This window comes from Bombina bombina, chromosome 7 (genome assembly GCF_027579735.1).
Source record: "Bombina bombina isolate aBomBom1 chromosome 7, aBomBom1.pri, whole genome shotgun sequence".
Lineage (NCBI taxonomy): Eukaryota > Metazoa > Chordata > Amphibia > Anura > Bombinatoridae > Bombina > Bombina bombina.
Genome location: NC_069505.1, coordinates 122,877,556 through 122,904,980, shown reverse-complemented (window position 1 = coordinate 122,904,980; position 27,425 = coordinate 122,877,556). Strand labels below are relative to the sequence as shown.

Below are 27,425 nucleotides of genomic sequence, written 5' to 3'. Positions count from 1 at the left end.
ATTCGAATGTCACATTCGAATTCGAAATAGTATTTCTAGTCTAATACTTTGTTTTTTAAATGTAATATTCGAATTCGAATGTCACATTCGAATTCGAATGTGACATTTAAATTCAAAATAGTATTTCTAGTTTACAAATGTAATATTCAAATTCGAATGTGACATTCGAAAACTGTAAATAACATTCTATAATAGAATTTTTAAGAATATTCGTTCTTATCAACATTCTTCAATAACATTTGTTCTAACATTCAAATTCAAATATAAACACATTCGCCCATCCCTACATGTTACACAATTTAAGTATAAGCATTTTTTTCATTTTTCAATGATGTATTTATTTATGTTCTCATAATTTGTTTCTTGGGATATAGCTGTAGTTTTATAAATTATGAGTTGTTGATATAATAATAATAAAAATATGGATAATTAATCAGTTATATTGTTAGCATTTTCTAATATATAAAAGCCAATTAATCTGCTAACACAATGCAAAGACCAGCTGCATCATATCTTTTAAACCATTTCTCCAGAATGTAGCCTTTTTTTTTTCACAAAGTACTTTAAAGAGACATGAAACCCTTTTTATTTTTTTTCTTTCGTGATTCAGACAGAGAATACACTTTTAAACAATATTCCAATTTACTTCTATTATCTATTTTGCTTTATGCTTTGGATATCTTTTGTTGAATTAATAGCAATGCACATGTGTGAGCTAATAACACAAGGCATCTATGTGCAGCCACCAATCAGCTACTGAGCCTATTTAGATATGCTTTTAAACAAAGGATACAAATTAGATAATAGAAGTAAATTGGAAAGATGTTACAAAAAAGTGGGTTTCATGCCCCTCTAAACAGCTAACAATTGTGTTTCCTGCAGATAACCTGATTCATTGGGAAACCTCAAATACTTGTCCTTCAGATCCAAGCTAATAGAACTCAAAATGTTGTTAACCAAAATAGTCAAATTCTAATATCAATTATCCTTAATAATTGTAATTAAACCTTTTAATTATATTGCAGAGGCTGTTTAAATCAAATGTAATATAAGAAAGTATTAAGTATAATTCGTTAAAAGTATTTAAATGCACCTTAAACACACTTTGTAAACTGTAAAATAATGTACGTTAATATCAAATTATTTTTGCAATGAATAATGCAGCTTTATTTGTCATATGAGCATATTGTTTATCTTTTTTTTAATTATTATTATTATTTTGACTGATTTCACTGTCCCCAGAGTAAAAGGACCTTTGCTAATAAATTACAAACTAATACACATACAGTATATAGGATCTGAGCATAAATTGTTTACACATGTGTAATTAAAGGGACGTAAAAAACACAAACATTTTCTTTCATGATTCAAATAGAGAATATCAATTTAAAAAAAGTTTAAAGTTTACTTCTTTTATCAGATTTGCATCGTTGTCATTTTATTCTTGGTTAGAGCTATCCAGATAGGTAGCAACACTATATGACAGGAAATAGTACTGCTATCTAGTGTTCTGCTAATGTATAACATTGTTGCACATGTATGCTCTGCTTTTTTAACAAAGGATAACAAGAAAAAAAAAGAAAAATAGATGATAGAATACTATTGGAAAGTTGTTAAAAATGGTATTCTCTATCTGAATCATGAAATAAAAAATGGGGTTTTATGTCCCTTTAAAGATATTGGGGTAGCCCTGCCCTCTTCTCTTAAGGTGGTTTAGCTTAGTTAATTATAATAATGTATTAATCAACAGGTATTTAAAAACAGACATATATTCCTTTTTACCTACATCTAATAGCTAAATATAAATATATGTTTACATATACACAATAATCTTCACACCTAAACAACTTCGTATGCCCACTGCTATTGCAAAGAATGTTTTTCCTATCATGATTGTTGATGCAAAACTGATAATCCCCCTTAAGAGAGCGAATGATTAGAATAAACTAGTTCGGAAAAAAAAAAAAAGATAATTCCAATACATGATGCCATATTTTCCCATGAACTGATGGGATAACTCATTTGGTTAACTGTAATTCTGGAAAAATTCTTGTATTTATTTTCATTTCCTGCATACATTAAATTCATAGCTGTGCACTAAAGTTCTTTGTAAATAATACTGTTGTAAGTGGTTGTAAATAGGACATAAAAGGAAATTATGCCACAGAGAATATTTGATCAAATACATTTTATTTTACTTTCTGTGTCAATGCATCACATTAGTATTAGTAATGTGTTCCCTAGTAGAAAATATGTTGTGTATATTAAAGGGATAAAAAAGTAAAAAATTAAACCTGTACAATTCAAATAAAGCATGTAATTATAAGGCACTTTATATTCACTTCTATTTTAACCCCTTAATGACCACAATGTACCCTGTATGTCACTGGTCGTTAAGGTTTTTTTCAGGACATAATAGCACAAGTCTAGCAAGAACACGCTATTAATGCACTCCCTCCAGCAGGCTTTGTGGAATAGAGCAGTCTCAACGCTGGTGGCAAGACCGCGCTATAAAACAATCAAGTCCCAAAAAAAGGCCAGTGACATACAGGGTACGTCGCTGGTCCTTAAGGGGTTAAAATGTGCTTTGTTTTCTTGGTCACCCTTGTTGAAAAAGAATATGCACATATCCTAAACTAGTGGGAGCTAGCTGCCGATTGGGGCCTGCACACATTTGTCTCTTGTGATTGGCTAACTAGATGTGTTCAGCTAGCTGCCAGTAGTGCAATGCTGTCCCTTCAGCAAAGGATAACAAGAGAATGAAGCAAATTTGATAATAGAAGTAAATTGGAAAATTGTTTGTGTTTGTTTAATTCAAGTCATGATAGAAAATTTGGGGGTTTCCTGCCCCTTTAAGTGTAAGATAAAAATAGCAGTAGTTACATAAATTTTGAGACCAGACAGTATTTTTGCTAGCCAGAGATAGGATGTGCTGTAGGAAGAAATCTATACATTTGCATTCAAAATGCCCTTGATATTTCACAGGGCTACTGCACAAGTGTAAAACGTAAGAGCTTGCGGTAGCAATTAGCGCACAGAAAATGAATGTGAGATTAGATCTCTGGTTCATTTTTAAAAAGTGGCACAAATGCCTTTAAAATAGAGGATATTATATTTTTTTTATTTAAAAACAAAATGTAACATTTTATATTTATAAAAAAACAACTGCACTAGGCAGTTTTAAGAGGTTAAAAGCGGCAGGTGTGGGGTGTTAGAAAAAACGGCACTTAAAAGTGCCTTTACATTGTGGTCTATGGAAACTGTTTGTTCCCTGTAACTATATATGAATATGAATATATACATTTATATTTATATGTTAATATATTTATATACACATATTAACACATAAATATATATATATATAATTATATCCATATATATTTAATATTTGCTGCCATCACTGCGCTACTTACCCCCTTCACTGTGGGAGGTTTTCATGCCGTGTGTCGCAGCATGAGAACGAGGCTCACATTGGAGCCTTTGGAAGCGCGCTCTCTTGAGCACAATGCTTCCCAGCAATGCAGACGTGAGCTTGCATTCACATTGCTGTCAACTTGTAATACCAGCACACATTAGCGCTTTTGCGAAATCGATATTTAGCGGCCCACTTGTAATCTGGCCCTGTATGCGTTGTTGAAATGCTAAGATACATGGTTCATTCATCACCAGAGTGAAGTATTTTATTTCTTTTTCTTTTTATTTTGTTAATTATCTATTTGTTTAATTATCTATTTATTACTTAATATATATGTATTTTTATTTAATTATTTCTTAATAAAATCACTATATAATTATAAGTGAGTGTTATTACAGCCACTTATTCAGCAAAAGAACATCTATATTTTATGTGTGTGTGTATGTATATACTGTGTATATATATATATATATATATATATATATATATATATATATATATATATATATATATATATATATACATACATACAGTATATATATATGTGTGTGTATGTGTATATATATATATATATATATATATATATATATATATTAGTTAATAATGAAATAGGGAGAGAGAGGTTTATTTCAGACACCTTTAATTATAACTTCCAGGTAAACTGCCTGAAAAATAAGTAATAACCTGGACCGCACTAGCTGGGCCAGGTCTTGGTGCAGACCCTAAAAAATATTTATAGGCAATTCAGATATATTTATATAAGAAAATATATGTTACACACAGCAGTGCTATACGAGATGCTATGTTTAAAGTAGGGGATTGCAGCACTCAGAAAAACTTCTCTTTTATCTAATATGTAGAAAGAAAGCTGAAACATTGGAACTTTTGTTGCTTTGGGACGTTTTATGTTTCCATGGTATATTCACATGCTCTCTTCAATTGTTGTTTTTTAAGCTACATTGAGATTGTCATTTTTTATTGTACCATATGAGTTTTGTGATTAGTCTAGGCTTTCCACTGCAGTGGCATATCTAGGTATAGAATTACCTGCATTATCTCTATAGTTTTGGTTGTTTATTCCTGTAATAAATGGGTTACTATCAATTGCACCATCTGTGTTTGAGCCTCTTTTTGGATACAAAGTTTCAGCTTTCTTTCTACATATTAGATAAAAGAGAAGTTTTTCTGAGTGCTGCAATCCCCTACTTTAAACAAAGCATCTTGTATAGAACTGCTGTGTGTGACATATATTTTCTTATATAAATATATCTGAATTGCGCATATATATATATATATATATATATATATATATATACACACACACACACACACAGTGTGTGTGTGTGTGTGTGTATGTGTGTATATATATATATATATATATATATATATATATATATATATATATATATATATATATATATATATATATATATATATATATAAATATTTAGGCATCAGAAGTCCAGTTCTAAGAACCTGTGTAATGAGGTGTCTGGAATGTTCCCACTCTGTCAGCCCAACATCAGATGAATTACATGATCTTTCTTTGCTGACAGTTAATTATTCTACTCATCTGACCATGTAAGATCATCTGTTAAATATTTTGCTTATTTCAATATTTTTTTTTCCAGACTCTTCCTTTGAAGGAGGAAATGAGAAGCCAATTCCCGATTGTTGTGCTTGTGGAACAGCTAAATATAGATTAACTTTTTATGGAAACTGGTCAGAAAAATCACATTCAAAAGATTATCCAAGTAAGTATTTGATATTTTTAAAGAATGTCATTGAGTTGCTTTTGTAGTATTCAAACATTCAAAGAATTCTAATATCCCACAATAACATTCTATGTGGTTTTCCAACAGTGCAGTTTGAAAATGTAAATGAGTAGCCTATTAGAAAGATTGCAACCAGCAAATCTTCTTCCAGAGAAACATTTGTTCCATATGAATTTTTGCTTCAGTAATAACCTGCTCTTTTGATGGAATTTCCAGCATTATAAATATAGCCCCCACTGGGTCAACCAAGGGCACTCTCATTGAAATAGGTAACCGCATAATTACTTCAACTGTTTTTTTGAAAATATGATCCCACTGTAGCCTGAATAAAGATTTGACCTTTTATTCTTAGTAAGGCAAAGAAAATTTTAATGAAATGTCTTATCTATAGACTTCAATATTGGATGACAGAATAATTTTGAACCATTTTCATTCTTTTTCTATTTATGTCACCGGTTACACACTATTAAAGAATGAAAATATTTGACTAAATGTAACCTGGCAATGTTTTTTCTCCTACAAAGGAAATTTATTTAAAAGAGAGATATGAGTGTTGACAATAAATAAACAAAAAGCTGTCAAAAGTGATATTAAAAAACACAATTTAATAAACTCATGTCTGGGAGTATTGTAAAAGTAAGAGAAGAAACCAAAGACTGTGCTAACCCTGTTTGCTTGTGCCAAGAATCTGTAAACATAAATATAGATATAGCTCTTCAGTGAGGTGAGATAAACTACTTACAGTTCTATAATTGGTAGCTTTGGGGAGGGAGAAAAAGTATATGGATGTTTGTTCCAGAAAGAGGCAGGCATACTGGCATATATACTCAGAAAAGTTATTTCAAAAGAGTCAAACACTCAATCATCTTAATTTTAATTTGTTATCATTTAAGTGATTTTCATTTGTTACACTTTTTAAGTTAGAAAAAATGTCTTTGTATTTTAAATGTATATATATATATATATATAACACACAGAGAAAACCCAGCACTCACTTACAAGCTCTCAGCTAAGATTTAAAAGCAAAAATGGAAAGGTTAGTCACCGCATCTGGCCAAATGGGACAAGCTCAGGTACCACGTCAAGGTCCTCTCCAATACCCGAGACCCTAAAACAGCCACACAATGCAAGCTTTCAAATCCAAACAAACTGAAAACAAGGGAAGGGTGCACAGGAATATGTAACCACCCTAGACATATACAAAACACGGAAGGAAACTGCACTCTCATACCGGACCGGGTACACATCCCATGACCCTGTAACATGCTCAGCCCTGGGTGCCACTGGCACTCACAGGAAGCTGTGCTGTCCCCAGAGCCACAAGCAGTTAACCCCAGACAGGTCTGGGTGCAAGAACCATAGGGAAAATTACAAAACAAATTAATACAACACACAGAGAAAACCCAGCACTCACTTACAAGCTCTCAGCTAAGATTTAAAAGCAAAAATGGAAATGTTAGTCACCGCATCTGGCCAAATGGGACAAGCTTAGGTACCACGTCAAGGTCCTCTCCAATACCTGAGACCCTAAAACAGCCACACAATGCAAGCTTTCAAATCCAAACAAATTGAAAACAAGGGAAGGGTGCACAGGAATATGTAACCACCCTAGACATATACAAAACACGGAAGGAAACTGCACTCTCATACCGGACCGGGTACACATCCCATGACCCTGCAACATGCTCAGCCCTGGGTGCCACTGACACTCACAGGAAGCTGTGCTGTCCCCAGAGCCACAAGCAGTTAACCCCAGACAGGTCTGGGTGCAAGAACCATAGGGAAAATTACAAAACAAATTAATACAACACACAGAGAAAACCCAGCACTCACTTACAAGCTCTCAGCTAAGATTTAAAAGCAAAAATGGAAAGGTTAGTCACCGCATCTGGCCAAATGGGACAAGCTCAGGTACCACGTCAAGGTCCTCTCCAATACCTGAGACCCTAAAACAGCCACACAATGCAAGCTTTCAAATCCAAACAAACTGAAAACAAGGGAAGGGTGCACAGGAATATGTAACCACCCTAGACATATGTTTTCTCTGTGTGTTGTATTAATTTGTTTTGTAATTTTCCCTATGGTTCTTGCACCCAGACCTGTCTGGGGTTAACTGCTTGTGGCTCTGGGGACAGCACAGCTTCCTGTGAGTGCCAGTGGCACCCAGGGCTGAGCATGTTGCAGGGTCATGGGATGTGTACCCGGTCCGGTATGAGAGTGCAGTTTCCTTCCGTGTTTTATATATATATATATATATATATATATATATATTATTTTTTTAATTCTTAGGATTTAAATTGTTCATTTCAATATCTTTCAGTGTTAAATATAAATAAGATATTGTTTAAAATATTAAGAAAAATTAATTCGCTAAACATCAAGTAGTTTATTAAAGGGATTTACATTTAGCCACCAATCAGCAAGCGCTACCTAGGTGCTGAACCAAAAATGGTCCGGCTCCTAAGCTTACATTTGTGCTATTCAAATAAAGGTAGCAAGGGAACAAAGAAAAATTGATAATAGGAGTAAATGAGAAAATTGCTTAAAATTTGCGTGCTCTATCTGAATCATGAAAGAAAAAATTTAGGTTTCATATCCCTTTAAATATTTTAAAATATATTAGTGTGTTTAATAGACTTGTGTGCGGCGGAAAAAAAATGGTTTCATTTCGGACCGATTTGGATTTTTTTGAATTTCATTTTTGGAGCAATTTGAATTCGGATACATTTGAATGTATTTGTTTCTGATTCATTCGGATTCAAATAAATTCGGAAGTATTCAGATGTATTCAGTTTAGATTCGATTCGTAAATTTGGAAGTTCGGTATGTATTAGGTGGGATGTGCTGTGTATTAGACTAGTATTATGTACTGTATATTAGGTGTAACCCATCTGAATCAACATAAGTACCAACCTCACAGGTACCAGTTACACAATATGCACAGAGCTAGCAGAGGTATACAACCTAATATACAGTACATAATACTAGTGTAATACACAGCACATCCCACCTAAGTACCAACCTCACAGGTACTGGCTACATAATGTGCCCTGCACAGAGCTAGCAGAGTGCTATAACCTAATATACTGTACAATACTACTGTAATCGTGATTAGTCCATGGCTATTCGAATGTAACGAATAAATCCTAAACTAATTCAGATATATTCGTTACAAATGCATTCGGATTAGTTTAGTTTCGTTGCTAGGGTAATTCAGAAATTCAAATCTATCCAAAGCTCAGAATTTGACAAATTCATCTGAATTTCGATTTGGAAAGAAACGAAAAGCACATGTCTAGTGTCTTATTCATCTGAGTTAATTACAGCTAAGGGTGATAGGGGCAAAACAATTTTTATACCATCAAATTAAAGTTGCATAGTGACACAATTTAATTTTTGTAAACCCTTTGGAATTAACTGGATTTCTGCATTGATAAATATATGGTCTGATCTTCATCTAGGTCACAATTTTAAACAAACAATCTGACTAAACTAAAACTACATAAATTAATATGGGGGTTAAGGTTATGTTTCACACCTGACATTTCTAAAACAGAATTAGAAAACATGTAACCCTAGTGAAAAACTGAAGCAAATAGCACCAGCCAACAAGTTTAACACTTTGCAGGTTGGTTTTATCACTAGCAACGTCAACTAGGAAACGGTTTTAATATTTTTTTTTTAATTAAAATAAAGTTTGAAAGCCATTAGTTTCCAAAAAACTAAAAATAACACTTTTGTACTATTACATAAATCGTATAAGTATTTTTGGCATTCATATTTATCATTAACTTACAGCATTTTCATTTTCAACTGTGTAAAATAAACTTTTAAGATAAAATATTTGATATTGGTTTATGTCTCTGTATTTGTTAACTCTCACTAAATAAAATCTGGAGCAAATCTATACTCTTCATTTTTCAAGACTCATTATCCTCAGGTATAGCTCCGCAGCACTAGTGAAAAGTTGATGTTGTGCCACTTTTTAAAAAGGGAAGCAGGGCTGAACCAGTAAGCCAGACATCAGTAGTGAGGAAGATACTGGAAAGGGATTATAAGGGATTATATTCAAATATATTCATAAAAATTAGATCATGAGTTCAGAATCTAACAAAATTACAATTAAATAAAACACTGTTAAAATAAAAAATATAAAGAAGTAAATACCCCAGGCAATTGTATTCTAATTGGAATAAGTAATAACATCCTTCAAATAAAAATAAAGAAAAGTTCAATCATGTTAATAAATTACAAATGCTTGTATTAAGTATTGCTAGCAATGGTAATCACACTCATTGGAGCTTCAATAGCTCTAGGTTTGCTCTCAAATTATCATTCAGCTGGTTTCAACAAGGGGTTCCAATTTATTTGCATTTGAACATGTAATTACAACCAGTAGAGCAGTTAAAGCTAAGTTAATTTTCCAACTAACAAGAAGTATATATGTGTACATGACCCTTCCCTAGTAATGAAGAACTCACCTAATAATAAGGGCAACTCACACACAGTTCAATTGGTGGGCCATTACACACCACACACTAATAAAAATGAATGGTGTATATTTCCTTTTTTTTTAATATAACAGTTACAAATCTTACTCTCTTTTTTTTCTCTACCAAATGGTTAGATTGACCCTTGTTTGCCAGAGAAGGATTTCCATCTACAAATTTAACTAGAAAATAATCAATCAACAGTTTGCAGCGTATTTAACTTAAAGGGACATAATACTCATATGCTAAATCACTTGAAACTGATGCAGTATAACTGTAAAAAGCTGACAGGAAAATATCACCTGAGAATCTCTATGTAAAAAAGGAAGATATTTTACCTCACAATTTCCTCAGCTCAGCAGAGTAAGTTCTGTGTAAAAAGTTATACTCAGCTGCTCCCAGCTGCAGGTAAAAATAAAAAAAAAATGAAATGAACAGCAGCCAATCAGCATCAGCAGTGCTGAGGTCATGAACTCTTACCGTGATCTCATGAGATTTGACTTAACTCTCATGAGATTTCATAGTAAGCTTCCTTTACCTGATTGGTGAAATAATATGAGAGTTCACAAGGCTCATCCTTTCAGCTGTCCCAGGACAGACACACTAAAATGCTGCTTAGAAATCCTTTACAATGGGAGGTAGCTACTGAGGAACTTTTGAGGTAAAATATCTTTCTTTTTTACATAGAGATGTTCAGGTGATATTTTCTAGTCAGCTTTTTACAGCTATGCTGCATCACTTTCAAGTGTTTAAACATTTGGGTATTATGGCCCTTTAAACAATTATTAATGACTATAATATATGGCTCTGTCTTTTTAGTTATTTTATTTCTAACAATGGAACTTTTCATGTGATTTCTCAGCTAAGCCTTGAGGGCTTATACAGTTAATAAAAATATATAGAATTTAGGATATTATTATTATATTACAGAAACATTGTAGTGAAAAACATTCTATTATGCACATGAAAGAGTTGCAGGAAAACATGGTAAAATAACATTCACACACACGCATAAATAAATTATATATATATATATATATATATATATATATATATATATATATATATATATATGTATGTATATACACATACACCTATATATACACACATATACATATACATATGCACACACACATGTGTTTGTATATACTTCATTCAATTATAGAACGTTTCGGGGTATTTAGCCCCTTCCTCAGACAGAAAAATATGTATTTTTCTGTCTGAGGAAGGGGCTAAATACTCCGAAATGTCACAATAAAAAGAAAAAACTTTGGATTTAATACCCAAGAGTGCCTGACTATTTTTGAAGTGTATATATATATATATATACAAGAGGATATGAGATAGCGGTAGATACAGCTCGCATCTATGAGCTGTTATATATTATAATTAATTTTCTTATAATTTTCTTATAAGTGCTACTTGTCAATGACTAAGAATAAATGACATATATAATATACTATTGTTACGGTACCAACAGTGTACCAAGGGTTAATACCAGATGAACAATGTCCTGCATAGGGAATCAGCAATTCACAACCCAGCCAGTTTCCCTGCAAACATGAGACCAAGCTCCACATTTCAGGTTTAAAAAAGAATAACTACTTTATTTGAAGGCAGCACACAGATTTATACACCCTGGCTTCAGGTTACAGAGGGCATTGGTTTAACAGTAAAGCAAACATATGAACAATGCATCAAACCTCTAACAATTGTCTATTCACAGGTAAAACAGATTAACATATTAAGTTAATTAACTAGGGAAGAACGTTTACTCAGACAATCTGATGTTGGGCAGTCTAGTTAACATAATCACACAAGGACACAATCAGTTTACCCAGACAGACTCCTGAGACACAATCAGATCTGAAACATACATAGAATACATCTTATTACAGAATATAGGAACAGTTCTTATTAGCTATAAAGTCTTTTATGCCCACTTGGCTTATAGAGTCACAATTGCTCCCAAAAGGTGTACTCACACCCTGTACCCATCCTGTATTTATGGATACAGGGTGACATAGACATAAGACAGAGTTATGAAAATACATGGGGTGTCCAGCATATAAAATTCCATATTTTCATGCAGTCTCTGGGTATCCTTAAGCCCATGTACCTCCAGCCCAAAGAATGTTCCATAACAGGCCCTCCAATGTACAGTGGCGAGATTGGTTTCGTCACAACTATATTATATGAATACGTATAGAATGTATCTATATGTGGTGATACCACCTAAAAATAGAAAACATATATAACATGTGAAAGCCGTACAATATAAAAATAGACCTATATAAAAGTAAAAAAATAAAAATAAAACAGAAAGTCCTTTTAAAAAACTAAAAAGTTCTTAAAAGTTCTTAATTCCAGTGAGTGAAATACGTCCAAAAGAAAGTGTTTCGGCACCCAATCAGATGTGCACTTACTTTCACAAACCTCAATCGATATCAGGTAAGTAGATGATATAATCGATTACCTCCCAGAGTATGGACACACATCCTTAGGTTTTGCTGTTTTTAGGGCTAGATTTATCAAAGCTGAGGTGGACAGGGGCGTATACGTGCCCCTGTACGCCTCAGCTCGCCTGTGGCGGGGCGAAATTACCCGCAGGTATTCGCCATTACACACGAGCGCAAATTTGTGCTTGCGTGCAATCCCGCCCCATCCCTGCCGGCTAGACCGAGGAGATTGAATTTTGCCACCTTAGAGGTGGCGAAGAGGTTAGGGAAGCGGCGGTCTGGTGGCCGCTGATTGATAAATTACGGCAAGCAAGTTCTTGTTAGAACTTGCAGCCATAGGGCTTTAATAAATCTAGCCCTAAGTGTGAGAAACTTCCAAACACTCTCCAGATGGTAATTCCCTCAGTGTTCAGGTCATAAGTAATTCAATGACCGGGGGAAAAAAAACACAAGCCAGAAAGGGCTAATAGTGTTATACCGTTATATTAAAGTGCAGAAAAAAGACACACACAAGTGAATAACAAACTCACAATAATCAACCTCAATGTTATGAGGTATAAAAACAGCAAAAAACTCCTGATATATTTCCAAGTTCCAAACAGATTGCTGGTATCCTATTATATTATAATAGTTCAGCACAGTATCCCCATATAGTAATAGCAATAGCATGCTAGGGTATAGGTATTAGATCAAACTGGCAATCTGATCAATCCAAATACAGATAGGTCCATATCAGGGGGATACTTTCAGCCTACAAAATTCTACCTTACGTGTTTCGAAGGGTGCCAGTTTGTTCTAATACCTATACCCTAGCGTGCTATTGCTATTACTATATGGGGATACTGTGCTGAACAATTATAATAGTTTTTGCTGTTTTTATACCTCATAACATTGAGGTTGATTGTTGTGAGTTTGTTATTCACTTGTGTGTGTCTTTTTTTCTGAACTTTAATAAAACTGTATAACACTATTAGCCCTTTCTGGCTTGTGTTTCTCCCCCGGTCATTGAATTACTTACAACCTGAACACTGAGGGAATTACCCTCTGGAGAGTGATTGGAAGTTTCTCACACTTAAAACAGAAAAAACCTGAAGACGTGAGAGGTGATCGATTATACACACCATCTACTTACCTCATATTGATTGAGGTTTGTGAAAGTGAGTGCACATCAGATTGCAGAAACACTTTCTTTTGGACGTATTTCACTCACTAGGATTAAGAACTTTTTAAGAACTTTTTAGTATTTTAAAAGAACTTTCTGTTTTATTTTAATTTTTTTAATTTTATATAGGTCCATTTTTATATTGTACGACTTTCACATGTTATATATGTTTTCTATTTTTAGGTGGTATCACCACATATAGATACATACTATACATATAATATAGTGTATTATATGTCATTTATTCTTAGTCATTGACACGTAGTACTTATAAGAAACTTATAAGAAAATTAATTTATAATATATAACAGCTTATAGATGCAAGCTGTATCTAGCGCCATCTCATATCCTCATGTATACCTATTTTTTACACAAGTCTGAGGGACTTATCTTATTTCTCTATTTTGGGACTGTCTGCTTTTATTTTCTGAATATATTATAGATCAATAACATTTAGAATGAATATATTGCAGAGATAGGAATTCTTTGGGTGTGAGCGCTTTTGGGGCTTGTCTCTGAGGACATTTTTTATGTCACCAGATATTCTAGCTTCATTGAGATATATATATATATATATATATATATATATATCATTTTTTTATTATTATTTTTTTTGCATGAGATAGGGTTAAAATGAAGTTGTATGAATTTAAAATTGTAATATAAAGTGTCTAGCTAAGAAGGTATATTGCTCAATGACTGGAATGGACAGCCACAAAGAATATAAGACAGGAAGATCAATTTGTCATAATTCATAGTATTGTAACTGAATATGAAATATCAATTTCAGACACAAAAGGTTCCTTTTTAGCATTACTCCTCTGAGTGTAGTCAATGGATTTTCCTCTTTAACCCTGTACATATCCATAACATTAACATTCAGTAAGACTGTCTTTTGTTACAAACATAATTCTAATTGTGAAAGAAGAGTAATACAGGGTTAATTTCATCTGGCATTTGTAGGTATCACTATTCATTACAATTATAACCTTTCTGTAACACACTGAAACATATAGTACAATCCAGGCTGACCTGATATTAATTAAAGAATGTAGAAAAAAATAGACAGGGAGTTTAATTGTATTTGGAACTTTATTATTTTGACTCACAAAGCATTTTTTTTTTGTTAAATCTATATTTTAGAATTTACAAAATGAACAATAAAGTCTCATGCATTTAACCAGTTTTGTGCCAGCTACACTACAATTATAACACCATGCCCTATAAGTCCTAAGAACCATAGTTTATCACCACATTCTGCAGCATGGGTGCATTAATTATCATAATTGCTTATTGGTGGGGTTATAAGTGAATAATGCCATTTACAATTTCAAATAAAGAATAAACTGTTTTTCATTGTTGTTTGGGTGGGAGGTCACAGTAGTATATTGTTTTAGTGTAAGAATAAGAGGATTTTATTGCTCTATTTAAAGTGGTCCTATTAGGTCCTATTATTCTATATGTTCTCTGGTTTTCTTCAGAGTGGTCATTTCTAAAGAGGTATTGTACAAATGCCCTCCCTGTTTTTTTCCTTGATTCCCTCTACCAGCTTAAATGATGCCATACAATAAAACACCTATTTCTCCAACATTGGTGTGTCCGGTCCACAGCATCATCCTTACTTGTGGGAATATCTCTTCCCCAACAGGAAATGGCAAAGAGTCCCAGCAAAGCTGGCCATATAGTCCCTCCTAGGCTCCCTCACACCAATCTGAAGGGGCCATGAGGGAGGTTTTGTCAGATGGGGAAATTTCAGATTCAGAAAAAATTTCTCAACAGGCTGAACCTGATGTTGTGACATTTAAATTTAAATTAGAACATCTCCGCGCACTGTTTAAGGAGGTGTTATCTACTCTGGATGATTGTGACAACTTGGTCATTCCAGAAAAATTATGCAAGATGGACAAGTTCCTAGAGGTTCCGGTGCACCCCGACGCTTTTCCTATACCCAAGCGGGTGGCGGACATAGTGAATAAGGAGTGGGAGAAGCCCGGCATACCTTTTGTTCCCCCTCCTATATTTAAGAAATTATTTCCTATGGTCGACCCCAGAAAGGACTTATGGCAGACAGTCCCTAAGGTCGAGGGGGCAGTTTCTACTGTAAACAAGCGCACTACCATTCCTATCTAAGATAGTTGTGCTTTCAAAGATCCTATGGATAAAAAATTGGAAGGTTTGCTTAAAAAGATTTTTGTACAGCAAGGTTACCTTCTACAACCCATTTCGTGCATTGTTCCTGTCACTACAGCAGCGTGGTTCTGGTTCGAGGAACTAGAAAAGTCGCTCAGTAGAGAGACTCCATATGAGGAGGTTATGGACAGAGTTCACGCACTTAAGTTGGCTAACTCTTTTATTTTAGATGCCGCTTTGCAATTAGCTAGATTAGCGGCGAAAAATTCAGGGTTTGCAATTGTGGCGTGCAGAGCGCTTTGGCTAAAGTCTTGGTCAGCGGATGTATCATCCAAGACAAAATTGCTTAACATCCCCTTCAAGGGTAAAACTCTCTTTGGACCAGAATTGAAAGAGATTATCTCAGACATCACTGGGGGAAAGGGCCACGCCCTCCCACAAGATAGGCCTTTCAAGGCCAAGAATAAGTCTAATTTTCGTTCCTTTCGTAATTTCAGGAACGGACCGGCCTCTAATTCTGCATCCTCTAAGCAAGAGGGTAATGCCTCACAGTCCAAACCAGCCTGGAAACCGATGCAAGGCTGGAACAAGGGTAAGCAGACCAAGAAGCCTGCTACCGCTAAAAAAACAGCATGAAGGAGTAGCCCCCGATCCGGAACCGGATCTAGTGGGGGGCAGACTCTCTCTCTTTGCTCAGGCTTGGGCAAGAGATGTTCAGGATCCCTGGACGCTAGAAATAGTTTCTCAGGGTTATCTTCTGGAATTCAAGGAACTACCCCCAAGGGGAAGGTTCCACATGTCTCACTTATCCTCAAACCAAATAAAGAAACAGGTGTTCTTACATTGTGTAGAAGACCTGCTAAAGATGGGAGTGATACACCCAGTTCCAATGACGGAACAAGGAATGGGATTTTACTCAAATCTGTTCGTAGTTCCCAAAAAAGAGGGAACCTTCAGACCAATTCTGGATTTAAAGATCCTAAACAAATTTCTCAGGGTACCATCGTTCAAAATGGAAACCATTCGAACGATTCTACCCACTATCCAGGAAGGTCAATTTATGACTACCGTGGATCTAAAGGATGCGTACCTACATATTCCTATCCACAAAGAACATCATCAGTTCCTAAGGTTCGCCTTTCTGGACAAACATTACCAGTTTGTGGCCCTCCCATTTGGATTAGCCACTGCTCCAAGGATTTTCACAAAGGTACTCGGGTCCCTTCTAGCGGTTCTAAGACCGAGGGGCATTGCAGTAGTACCATACTTGGACGACATTCTAATACAAGCGTCGTCCCTTTCAGAAGCAAAGGCTCATACAGACATCGTTCTGGCCTTTCTCAGATCTCACGGATGGAAGGTGAACATAGAAAAAAGTTCTCTGTCTCCGTCAACAAGAGTTCCCTTCCTGGGAACAATAATAGATTCCTTAGAAATGAGAATCTTTCTGACAGATGTCAGAAAGTCAAAACTTCTAAGCGCTTGTCAAGTTCTTCATTCTGTTCCACGTCCTTCCATAGCTCAGTGCATGGAAGTAGTAGGGTTGATGGTTGCAGCAATGGACATAGTTCCTTTTGCGCAAATTCATCTAAGACCATTACAACTGTGCATGCTGAAACAGTGGAATGGGGACTATACAGACTTGTCTCCAGTGATTCAAGTAGGTCAGAAGACCAGAGATTCACTCCGTTGGTGGATATCCCTGGACCACCTATCCCAGGGAATGAGCTTCCGCAGACCAGAGTGGGTCATTGTCACGACCGACGCCAATCTAGTGGGCTGGGGTGCGGTCTGGGAATCCCTGAAAGCTCAGGGACTATGGTCTCGGGAAGAGTCTCTTCTCCCGATAAACATTCTGGAACTAAGAGCGATATTCTATGCTCTCAGGGCTTGGCCTCAGCTTGCAAAGGCCAGATTCATAAGATTCCAATCAGACAACATGACGACTGTTGCGTATATCAATCATCAGGGGGGAACAAGGAGTTCCCTGGCGATGAAAGAAGTAACCAAAATAATACAATGGGCGGAGAATCACTCCTGCCATCTATCTGCGATCCACATCCCAGGTGTGGAAAACTGGGAAGCGGATTATCTGAGTCATCAGACATTCCATCCGGGGGAGTGGGAACTCCACCCGGAGATTTTTGCCCAGTTGACTCAATTATGGGGCATTCCAGACATGGATCTGATGGCGTCTCGTCAGAACTTCAAGGTTCCTTGCTACGGGTCCAGATCCAGGGATCCCAAGGCGACTCTAGTGGATGCACTAGTAGCGCCTTGGACCTTCAACCTAGCTTATGTGTTCCCACCGTTTCCTATCATTCCCAGGCTGGTAGCCAGGATCAAACAGGAGAGGGTCTCGGTGATCTTGATAGCTCCTGCGTGGCCACGCAGGACTTGGTATGCAGACCTGGTGAATATGTCATCGGTTCCACCATGGAAGCTACCTTTGAGACAGGACCTTCTTGTTCAGGGTCCATTCGAACATCCAAATCTGGTCTCCCTCCAGCTGACGGCTTGGAGATTGAACGCTTGATTCTATCAAAGCGTGGGTTTTCAGATTCGGTGATTGATACTCTGGTTCAGGCCAGAAAGCCGGTAACTAGAAAGATTTACCATAAAATATGGAAAAGATATATCTGCTGGTGTGAATCCAAGGGATTCCCTTGGAATAAGGTAAAAAAATCCTAAGATTCTTTCCTTTCTGCAAGAAGGTTTGGATAAAGGATTATCTGCGAGTTCTCTAAAGGGACAGATTTCTGCTTTATCTGTCTTACTACACAAACGACTGGCAGCTATGCCAGATGTTCAAGCATTTGTTCAGGCTCTGGTTAGGATCAAGCCTGTTTACAGACCTTTGACTCCTCCCTGGAGTTTAAATCTAGTTATTTCAGTTCTTCAAGGGGTTCCGTTTGAACCTCTACATTCCATAGATATTAAGTTGTTATCTTGGAAAGTTTTGTTTTTGGTTGCTATTTCTTCTGCTAGAAGAGTTTCAGAGTTATCTGCTCTGCAGTGTTCTCCGCCCTATCTGGTGTTCCATGCAGATAAGGTGGTTTTGCGTACTAAGCCTGGTTTTCTTCCAAAGGTTGTTTCTAACAAAAATATTAACCAGGAGATAGTTGTACCTTCCTTGTGTCCGAATCCAGTTTCAAAGAAGGAACGTTTGTTACACAATTTGGACGTAGTCCGTGCTCTAAAATTCTATTTAGAAGCTACAAAAGATTTCAGACAAACATCTTCTCTGTTTGTCGTCTATTCTGGTAAAAGGAGAGGTCTCCGATTGGCTTACGAGACTGCCGGACGGCAGCCTCCTGAAAGAATCACAGCTCACTCCACTAGGGCTGTGGCTTCCACATGGGCCTTCAAGAACGAGGCTTCTGTTGATCAGATATGTAAGGCAGCGACTTGGTCTTCACTGCAAACTTTTGCCAAATTTGACAAATTTGATACTTTTGCTTCTTCGGAGGCTATTTTTGGGAGAAAGGTTTTGCAAGCCGTGGTGCCTTCCGTTTAGGTAACCTGATTTGCTCCCTCCCTTCATCCGTGTCCTAAAGCTTTGGTATTGGTTCCCACAAGTAAGGATGACGCCGTGGACCGGACACACCAATGTTGGAGAAAACAGAATTTATGCTTACCTGATAAATTACTTTCTCCAACGGTGTGTCCGGTCCACGGCCCGCCCTGGTTTTTTTAATCAGGTCTGATGAATTATTTTCTCTAACTACAGTCACCACGGTACCATATAGTTTCTCCTATATTTTTCCTCCTGTCCGTCGGTCGAATGACTGGGGTGGGCGGAGCCTAGGAGGGACTATATGGCCAGCTTTGCTGGGACTCTGCCATTTCCTGTTGGGGAAGAGATATTCCCACAAGTAAGGATGACGCCGTGGACCGGACACACCGTTGGAGAAAGTAATTTATCAGGTAAGCATAAATTCTGTTATCTTTTTGGTATTTGTTTATTCTGCGGATATTTTTTTTAATACATAATTCTTAAAGAATTCTTGAGAAATCTTTCATTTAAACTTTTCCAGAAAAAAAATGTATTTTTCTTAAGTCTAAAAATGTATTAAAATTGTAATAATTTTTACAGAGAAAATAGTAAGTTACATTTAAAAGTACAGTATAGTTAAAATTAAACATTAATAATTCCGATAAATCATGGAATTTTAAAAACATGTTTTCCAGTATACTTCTTTTAGTTTGCTCTGTTGGTATCCTTTGTTGAAAAGTAATCCTAAGTAGACTGATATTAGCTTAGGAGAGTTCATGTGTCTTTAGAATTTTATGGTAACAGTGTTTGCAACTCTGTATAACATCCCTATAAACATTGTTGCAAACACTGCTGCCAGATGGCTAAAGACACATGCACGCTCCTGAGGTCACCTAGGGTTACTCTTTAAGAAAGAATACAAAGTGAACAAAGCATATTTGTAAATGGAAATAAATTGGAATATATCCCTTTAAGCTTATTTTTGACTTTAGAGTCCATTTCACTGTATATTCCTTATGTAATTTTATGAATTAATTTTGATTTTATGGGTAAGACCATTTTTGTAAATAAAAATAACGGTATATACCAACAATTGCAAGAAAATGTTTGTAAACCCTTTGGAGTTACTTCATTGATAACTCAGAAAATGTCGTTTTCTTCAAGTCACAATTCTAAACAAACACAATCTGACTAAACTAATAACCTCAAACTGTTTTACTTTACAAATTGTTATTGAAGACGATTAATATATAACTGAATGAAGATATTTTAAATCCATTACAGGTTTTTGTTTTATTATAAAATAGATGCCAGTGAACAAAGAATCCTTAAAGGGACAGGAAACACCAACATTTCCTTTCATGATTTGGATCGAACATTCAATTTTAAATAACTTTCCAAGTTACTTCTATTATAAAATTTGCTTGTTATCCTTTGCTGAAGGAACAGCATTGCACTACTGGCAGCTAGCTGAAAACATCTAGTTAGCCAATCACAAGAGAGAAATGTGTGCAGGCACCAATCAGCAGCTAGCTCCCACTAATGTAGTATATGTGCATATTCTTTTTCAACAAGGGATACCAAGACAATAAAGCACATTTGAAAATATAAGTAAATTTAAAAGTGTCTTAAAATTACATGCTCTTTCTGAATCGTTCACATTTAATTTTGACGTTCCTATCCCTTTAAGGTCCATTAGCACTTCCTGCTAATCAAAATCAAAATAAACAGATTATCTTAAACATTTTAATGCAACCCCCCCCCCCCCAAACATTTCAACATGTATAAACTTTACTGTTTCATGTTTGTCTCTTTAACATTTAAAGTACTATAATTCAAAACCCTATAGAGTATTTTTTAAAAAAAATCATATCTCAAAATGAATAGTATGTCATGTAAAATACCTACAGTTGAAGGCAAATGTATTGGTAGATGCACAAAGGGAGAATACTCTATTAAGCAATAATTGATTGTATATCTATAATAATGGAATCCAATTTTCACAACATCTTCAGTCTGAATCTTTATGCGTTTATTATACAGCAAAGCTACACAAACCACACATAATGCTGTTCAAAATAATGATATTGAGAATGTTCCCAGCAGTATATAAAATATTGTTATTTTAGTATCACAAGCTTTTATTACTTTGATATAACAAGAATTTGTTTTCTCAGTTTTTCTTCTCTGGAAATAAACATCTGAAAGTAAAGGACCAAACTGGTAAAACTTACATGAAAAACAATTATAAATAATACACAAGTTACATCATTCTCTATGCAGAAAATATCCCCATTTGAGTTGTATGAGGCCATAGATCAGTTAATCTCGACCAAGGTGCATTATTACTATTATTATTAAACATTATTTTGAAAGTGTCACTCTTAAATGACATTAAAGGGACAGTCTACTGTAACATTTCCCCCCTTTAATTTGTTTCCAATTCTACATTTTGCTGGTGTGAATTAAATTGTTTATAAATTGTTTCTTAGCTTTATTTTAGCATTTGGAAGAGCTGATTTTGCCTGTGGTATTCCCACCAATACTGAAAATTTCAATAGTTATTGTCATAGAAAAGCTATGTAAACATAGCCAGCAAAAGTAACCAGAGGGGTTAGAGAGATAAGTAATAACATATTTATTTTCAATTGTTTTCTCTGAGGGCCTGATATTCAAAACATAGTCAGATTGATGGGAAATTGCCAAGTTCGCAACCCGTCGGTCTGGTAATATATATATAAAAAAAAGGGGGTTGAACCGCAAAGTGCCAAGTGGCGATGTATGTCCCATAGGATATAATGTGGTTTGTTATGTCAGCAAAAGTCTGCCGGCGTCACCACTCATCTGCGCTATATGTGGGAGGGCTCTATTTGAAGTGTTCCTACGCAGCCCAGACAGTGTGTTCACTGAAACAAAAGGAGGTTTCTGTGCAGGATCACTTAAAATAATATACACCTAATCTTATATCTACTGTACCTACACAACCTGCCTCACGCTGGAAAATATGGCTGAAAACCTGTACTTAACCTGGAGAGCAGCGTTTGGAATATATCGCACAAGTGGCAATGGTTCCAAATTATAATGCAGGTTACTCCCCTGAAATGCCCAGCTAACTCCCACCGAACGCCTACATCTATGTGATGTCTGCGATCTAACTTACTAATAAAGTAAATTTAAAAAAAAAAAAACACATAATATTAAACACGTACGTATATACAATGTATATACAATGTTTCATGTATATGACATTTTCTGGTATAATGTATATTATTGTAATTATTGTTTTGATTTTAAACAGCTGTTGTTTCTTTGTGTGTTCTTTTATTTAACCCCTTAATGACCGCAGCACTTTTCCATTTTCTGTCCGTTTGGGACCAAGGCTATTTTTACATTTCTGCGGTGTTTGTGTTTAGCTGTAATTTTCCTCTTACTCATTTACTGTACCCACACATATTATATACCGTTTTTCTCGCCATTAAATGGACTTTCTAAAGATACCATTATATTCATCATATCTTATAATTTACTATAAAAAAATTTATAAAATATGAGGAAAAAATTGAAAAAAACACACTTTTTCTAACTTTGACCCTCAAAATCTCCTACACTTCAACAACTACCAAAAAACTTCCATGCTAAATAGTTTCTAAATTTTGTCCTGAGTTTAGAAATACTCAATGTTTACATGTTCTTTGCTTTTTTTGCAAGTTATAGGGCAATAAGTACAAGTAGCACTTTGCTATTTCCAAAAATTTTTTAAAAAAATTAGCGATAGTTACATTGGAACACTGATATCTGTCAGGAATCCCTGATTAACCCTTCACATATATATATTTTTTAAAAGAACACAACCTAAGGTATTAAACATGGGGTATTTTGACTCTTTCCATGCAACTATTTTACCACCAATCTATGCCAAAGTTTGAAAAAAAAAAAAAAAGTGGTGATTTTTTGACAAAATAGCAATTCAAGAATACATTTACTGAGAACGTTAAGGGTTACTGCCAAATAACACCCCAATATGTCTTCAGCAGCATCTCCTGAGTACAGTGATACCACCCATGTATAGGTCTGTTGGGTTCTCTGGGGGCTAAAAGGCCTTATTTTTAGGGGGCGCATTCCAGTTTTTTAATTTGGAATTTTCACATCTGTCGTCATGCACCCATGTCCTATTTGGGACATTTCTGAAGCCGGACAATGCAAATTACCCCCATCAAACCATATATTTTTAAAAAGTAGACACCCTAGGGTATTTCAAATGCTGGTATTTTAACACTTTGCATGCACTAATTCAACCACCAGTCTTTGTCAAACTTTTGGGTAGTCATTTTGGTGTGTTATTTTTCACACGCATTGTACTTTAGGCATGGATTCTCAGTTCCTGTTATATGTTACTGACCAAAAACACCTCAATATGTGTTCAACAACAACTTCTGAGTACAGTGATACTCCCCATGTATAGGTGTGTCGGGTTCTCTGGGGGCTAAAAGGCCTTAATTTTAGGGGGCGCATTCCAGTTTTTCAACTTGGAATTTTCACATCTGTCATCATGCACCCATGTCCTATTTGGGACATTTCTGAAGCCGGCCAATGTAAATTACCCCCATCAAACCATATATTTTTGAAAAGTAGACACCCTAGGGTATTTCAAATGCTGGTATTTTAACACTTTCCATGCACTAATTCAACCACTAGTCTTTGTCAAACTTTTAGGTAGTCATTTTTTTTGCATTATTTTTCACACACATTGTACTTTAGGCATATATTCTCAGTCCCTGTTATGTGTTACTGCCAAAAAAAACCTCAATATGTATTCAACAACATCTCCTGAGTACAGTGATACCCCCCATGTATAGGTGTGTCAGGTTCTCTGGGGGCTAAAAGGCCTTAATTTTAGGGGGCGCATTCCAGTTTTTCAACTTGGAATTTTCACATCTGTCATCATGCACCCATGTCCTATTTGGGACATTTCTGAAGCCGGCCAATGTAAATTACCCCCATCAAACCATATATTTTTGAAAAGTAGACACCCTAGGGTATTTCAAATGCTGGTATTTTAACACTTTCCATGCACTAATTCAACCACTAGTCTTTGTCAAACTTTTAGGTAGTCATTTTTTTGCATTATTTTTCACACACATTGTACTTTAGGCATATATTCTCAGTCCCTGTTATGTGTTACTGCCAAAAAAAACCTCAATATGTATTCAACAACATCTCCTGAGTACAGTGATACCACCCATGTATAGGTGTGTCGGGTTCTCTGGGGGCTAAAAGGCCTTAATTTTAGGGGGCGCATTCCAGTTTTTCAACTTGGAATTTTCACATCTGTCATCATGCACCCATGTCCTATTTGGGACATTTCTGAAGCCGGCCAATGTAAATTACCCCCATCAAACCATATATTTTTGAAAAGTAGACACCCTAGGGTATTTCAAATGCTGGTATTTTAACACTTTCCATGCACTAATTCAACCACTAGTCTTTGTCAAACCTTTAGGTAGTCATTTTTTTGCATTATTTTTCACACACATTGAATTTAGGCATATATTCTCAGTCCCTGTTATGTGTTACTGCCAAAAAAAACCTCAATATGTATTCAACAACATCTCCTGAGTACAGTGATACCACCCATGTATAGGTGTGTTGGGTTCTCTGGGGGCTAAAAGGCCTTATTTTTAGGGGGCGCATTCCAGTTTTTCAACTTGGAATTTTCATATCTGTCATCATGCACCCATGTCCTATTTGGGACATTTCTGAAGCCGGGCAATGTAAATTACCCCCATCAAACCATATATTTTTGAAAAGTAGACACCCTAGGGTATTTCAAATGCTGGTATTTTAACACTTTCCATGCACTAATTCAACCACTAGTCTTTGTCAAACTTTTAGGTAGTCATTTTTTTTGCATTATTTTTCACACACATTGTACTTTAGGCATATATTCTCAGTCCCTGTTATGTGTTACTGCCAAAAAAAACCTCAATATGTATTCAACAACATCTCCTGAGTACAGTGATACCACCCATGTATAGGTGTGTCGGGTTCTCTGGGGGCTAAAAGGCCTTAATTTTAGGGGGCGCATTCCAGTTTTTCAACTTGGAATTTTCACATCTGTCATCATGCACCCATGTCCTATTTGGGACATTTCTGAAGCCGGCCAATGTAAATTACCCCCATCAAACCATATATTTTTGAAAAGTAGACACCCTAGGGTATTTCAAATGCTGGTATTTTAACACTTTCCATGCACTAATTCAACCACTAGTCTTTGTCAAACCTTTAGGTAGTCATTTTTTTGCATTTTTTTTCACACACATTGTAATTTAGGCATATATTCTCAGTCCCTGTTATGTGTTACTGCCAAATAAAACCTCAATATGTATTCAACAACATCTCCTGAGTACAGTGATACCACCCATGTATAGGTGTGTTGGGTTCTCTGGGGGCTAAAAGGCCTTATTTTTAGGGGGCGCATTCCAGTTTTTCAACTTGGAATTTTCATATCTGTCATCATGCACCCATGTCCTATTTGGGACATTTCTGAAGCCGGGCAATGTAAATTACCCCCATCAAACCATATATTTTTGAAAAGTAGACACCCTAGGGTATTTCAAATGCTGGTATTTTAACACTTTCCATGCACTATTTCAACCACTAGTCTTTGTCAAACTTTTGGGTAGTCATTTTTTTTGTGTTATTTTTCACACACGTTGTACTTTAGGCATATATTCTCAGTCCCTGTTATGTGTTACTGCCAAAAAAACCCTCAATATGTATTCAACAACATCTCCTGAGTACAGTGATACCACCCATGTATAGGTGTGTTGGGTTCTCTGGGGGCTAAAATGCCTTATTTTTAGGGGGCGCATTCCAGTTTTTCAACTTGGAATTTTCATATCTGTCATCATGCACCCATGTCCTATTTGGGACATTTCTGAAGCCGGGCAATGTAAATTACCCCCATCAAACCATATATTTTTGAAAAGTAGACACCCTAGGGTATTTCAAATGCTGGTATTTTAACACTTTCCATGCACTATTTCAACCACTAGTCTTTGTCAAACTTTTGGGTAGTCATTTTTTTTGTGTTATTTTTCACACACGTTGTACTTTAGGCATATATTCTCAGTCCCTGTTATGTGTTACTGCCAAAAAAACCCTCAATATGTATTCAACAACATCTCCTGAGTACAGTGATACCACCCATGTATAGGTGTGTTGGGTTCTCTGGGGGCTAAAAGGCCTTATTTTTAGGGGGCGCATTCCAGTTTTTCAACTTGGAATTTTCACATCCCATGCACCCATGTCCTATGTAGGACATTTCTGAAGCCGGCCAATGTAATTTACCCCCATCAAACCATATATTTTTGAAAAGTAGACACCCTAGGGTATTTCAAATGCTGGTATTTTAACACTTTCCATGCACTAATTCTTTGTCAAACTATTAGGCAGTCATTTTTTGTGTGTTATTTTTCACACACATTGTACTTTAGACATGAATTCTCAGCTCCTGTTATGTGTTACTGCCAAAGAAGACCCCAATATGTGTTCACCAACATCTCCTGAGTACAGTGATACCACCTATGCATAAGTTTCTTGGCTTGTTCGGGGGTGTAATGCCAAATGTCCAACATGCGTTTGTGATTTTTTTTTCACATTTAACATATTTTCTTTGCCTATTGTCTTTTTGGGGGTATTTTAACATACCCCAATTTATTTGTTTCCATGAATGTGCATATTTTTGAAATGTTGACACCCCAAGGTATTGTATATGGTGTGCTTTGATGCATTTGAAGTAACTGTTTTAGCTAAAAAAATTGGAGAAAGTGTATGGTGGCATTTTTTCAATTTTCATTTTTACACACACATTGCTTTTTGACTATGATTTAGGAGAGACTGTTGTAAGTTAGTGCAAAAAAATACTTCAGGTTGTTTTCTGCTAGGCACCCTGAGTACACCTATGCCCCCCATGCATAGGTTTGCCAGGATTTTGGGAAGGTTATGTTACAATTTTATGACTTGTGATTTTAGTTATTAAGTGAGAGTATTTCTTCTGATAGGCCTATCTTTAGTTTGGGGCCTATTGTAAACCCCACTTTTATTTATTGCCATGAATGTGCATATTTTTTAAATGTTGACACCCCAAGGTATCGTATATGGTGTGCTTTGATGCATTTGAAGTAACTGTTTTAGCTAAAAAAAATTGGAGAAAGTGTATGGTGGCATTTTTTCAATTTTCATTTTTACACACACATTGCTTTTTTACTATGATTTAGGAGAGACTGTTGTAAGTTAGTGCAAAAAAATACTTCAGGTTGTTTTCTGCTAGGCACCCTGAGTACACCTATGCCCCCCATGCATAGGTTTGCCAGGATTTTGGGAAGGTTATGTTACAATTTTATGACTTGTGATTTTAGTTATTAAGTGAGAGTATTTCTTCTGATAGGCCTATCTTTAGTTTGGGGCCTATTGTAAACCCCACTTTTATTTATTGC

At 35.7% G+C, this 27,425-nt stretch overlaps 1 protein-coding gene across 3 annotated transcripts in view; it reads left to right on the top strand.

Moving 5' to 3' along the window:
- The window catches only part of SPON1 (spondin 1), a 747,780-nt gene that overhangs the window by 285,629 nt on the left and 434,726 nt on the right, over positions 1 to 27,425 (top strand). For all 3 annotated transcript variants that reach the window (XM_053720284.1, XM_053720283.1, XM_053720285.1), the window contains one exon: positions 5,047 to 5,169. In XM_053720284.1, the coding sequence (XP_053576259.1) occupies positions 5,047 to 5,169 (123 nt within the window). The remainder of the gene's footprint in view (positions 1 to 5,046; positions 5,170 to 27,425) is intronic.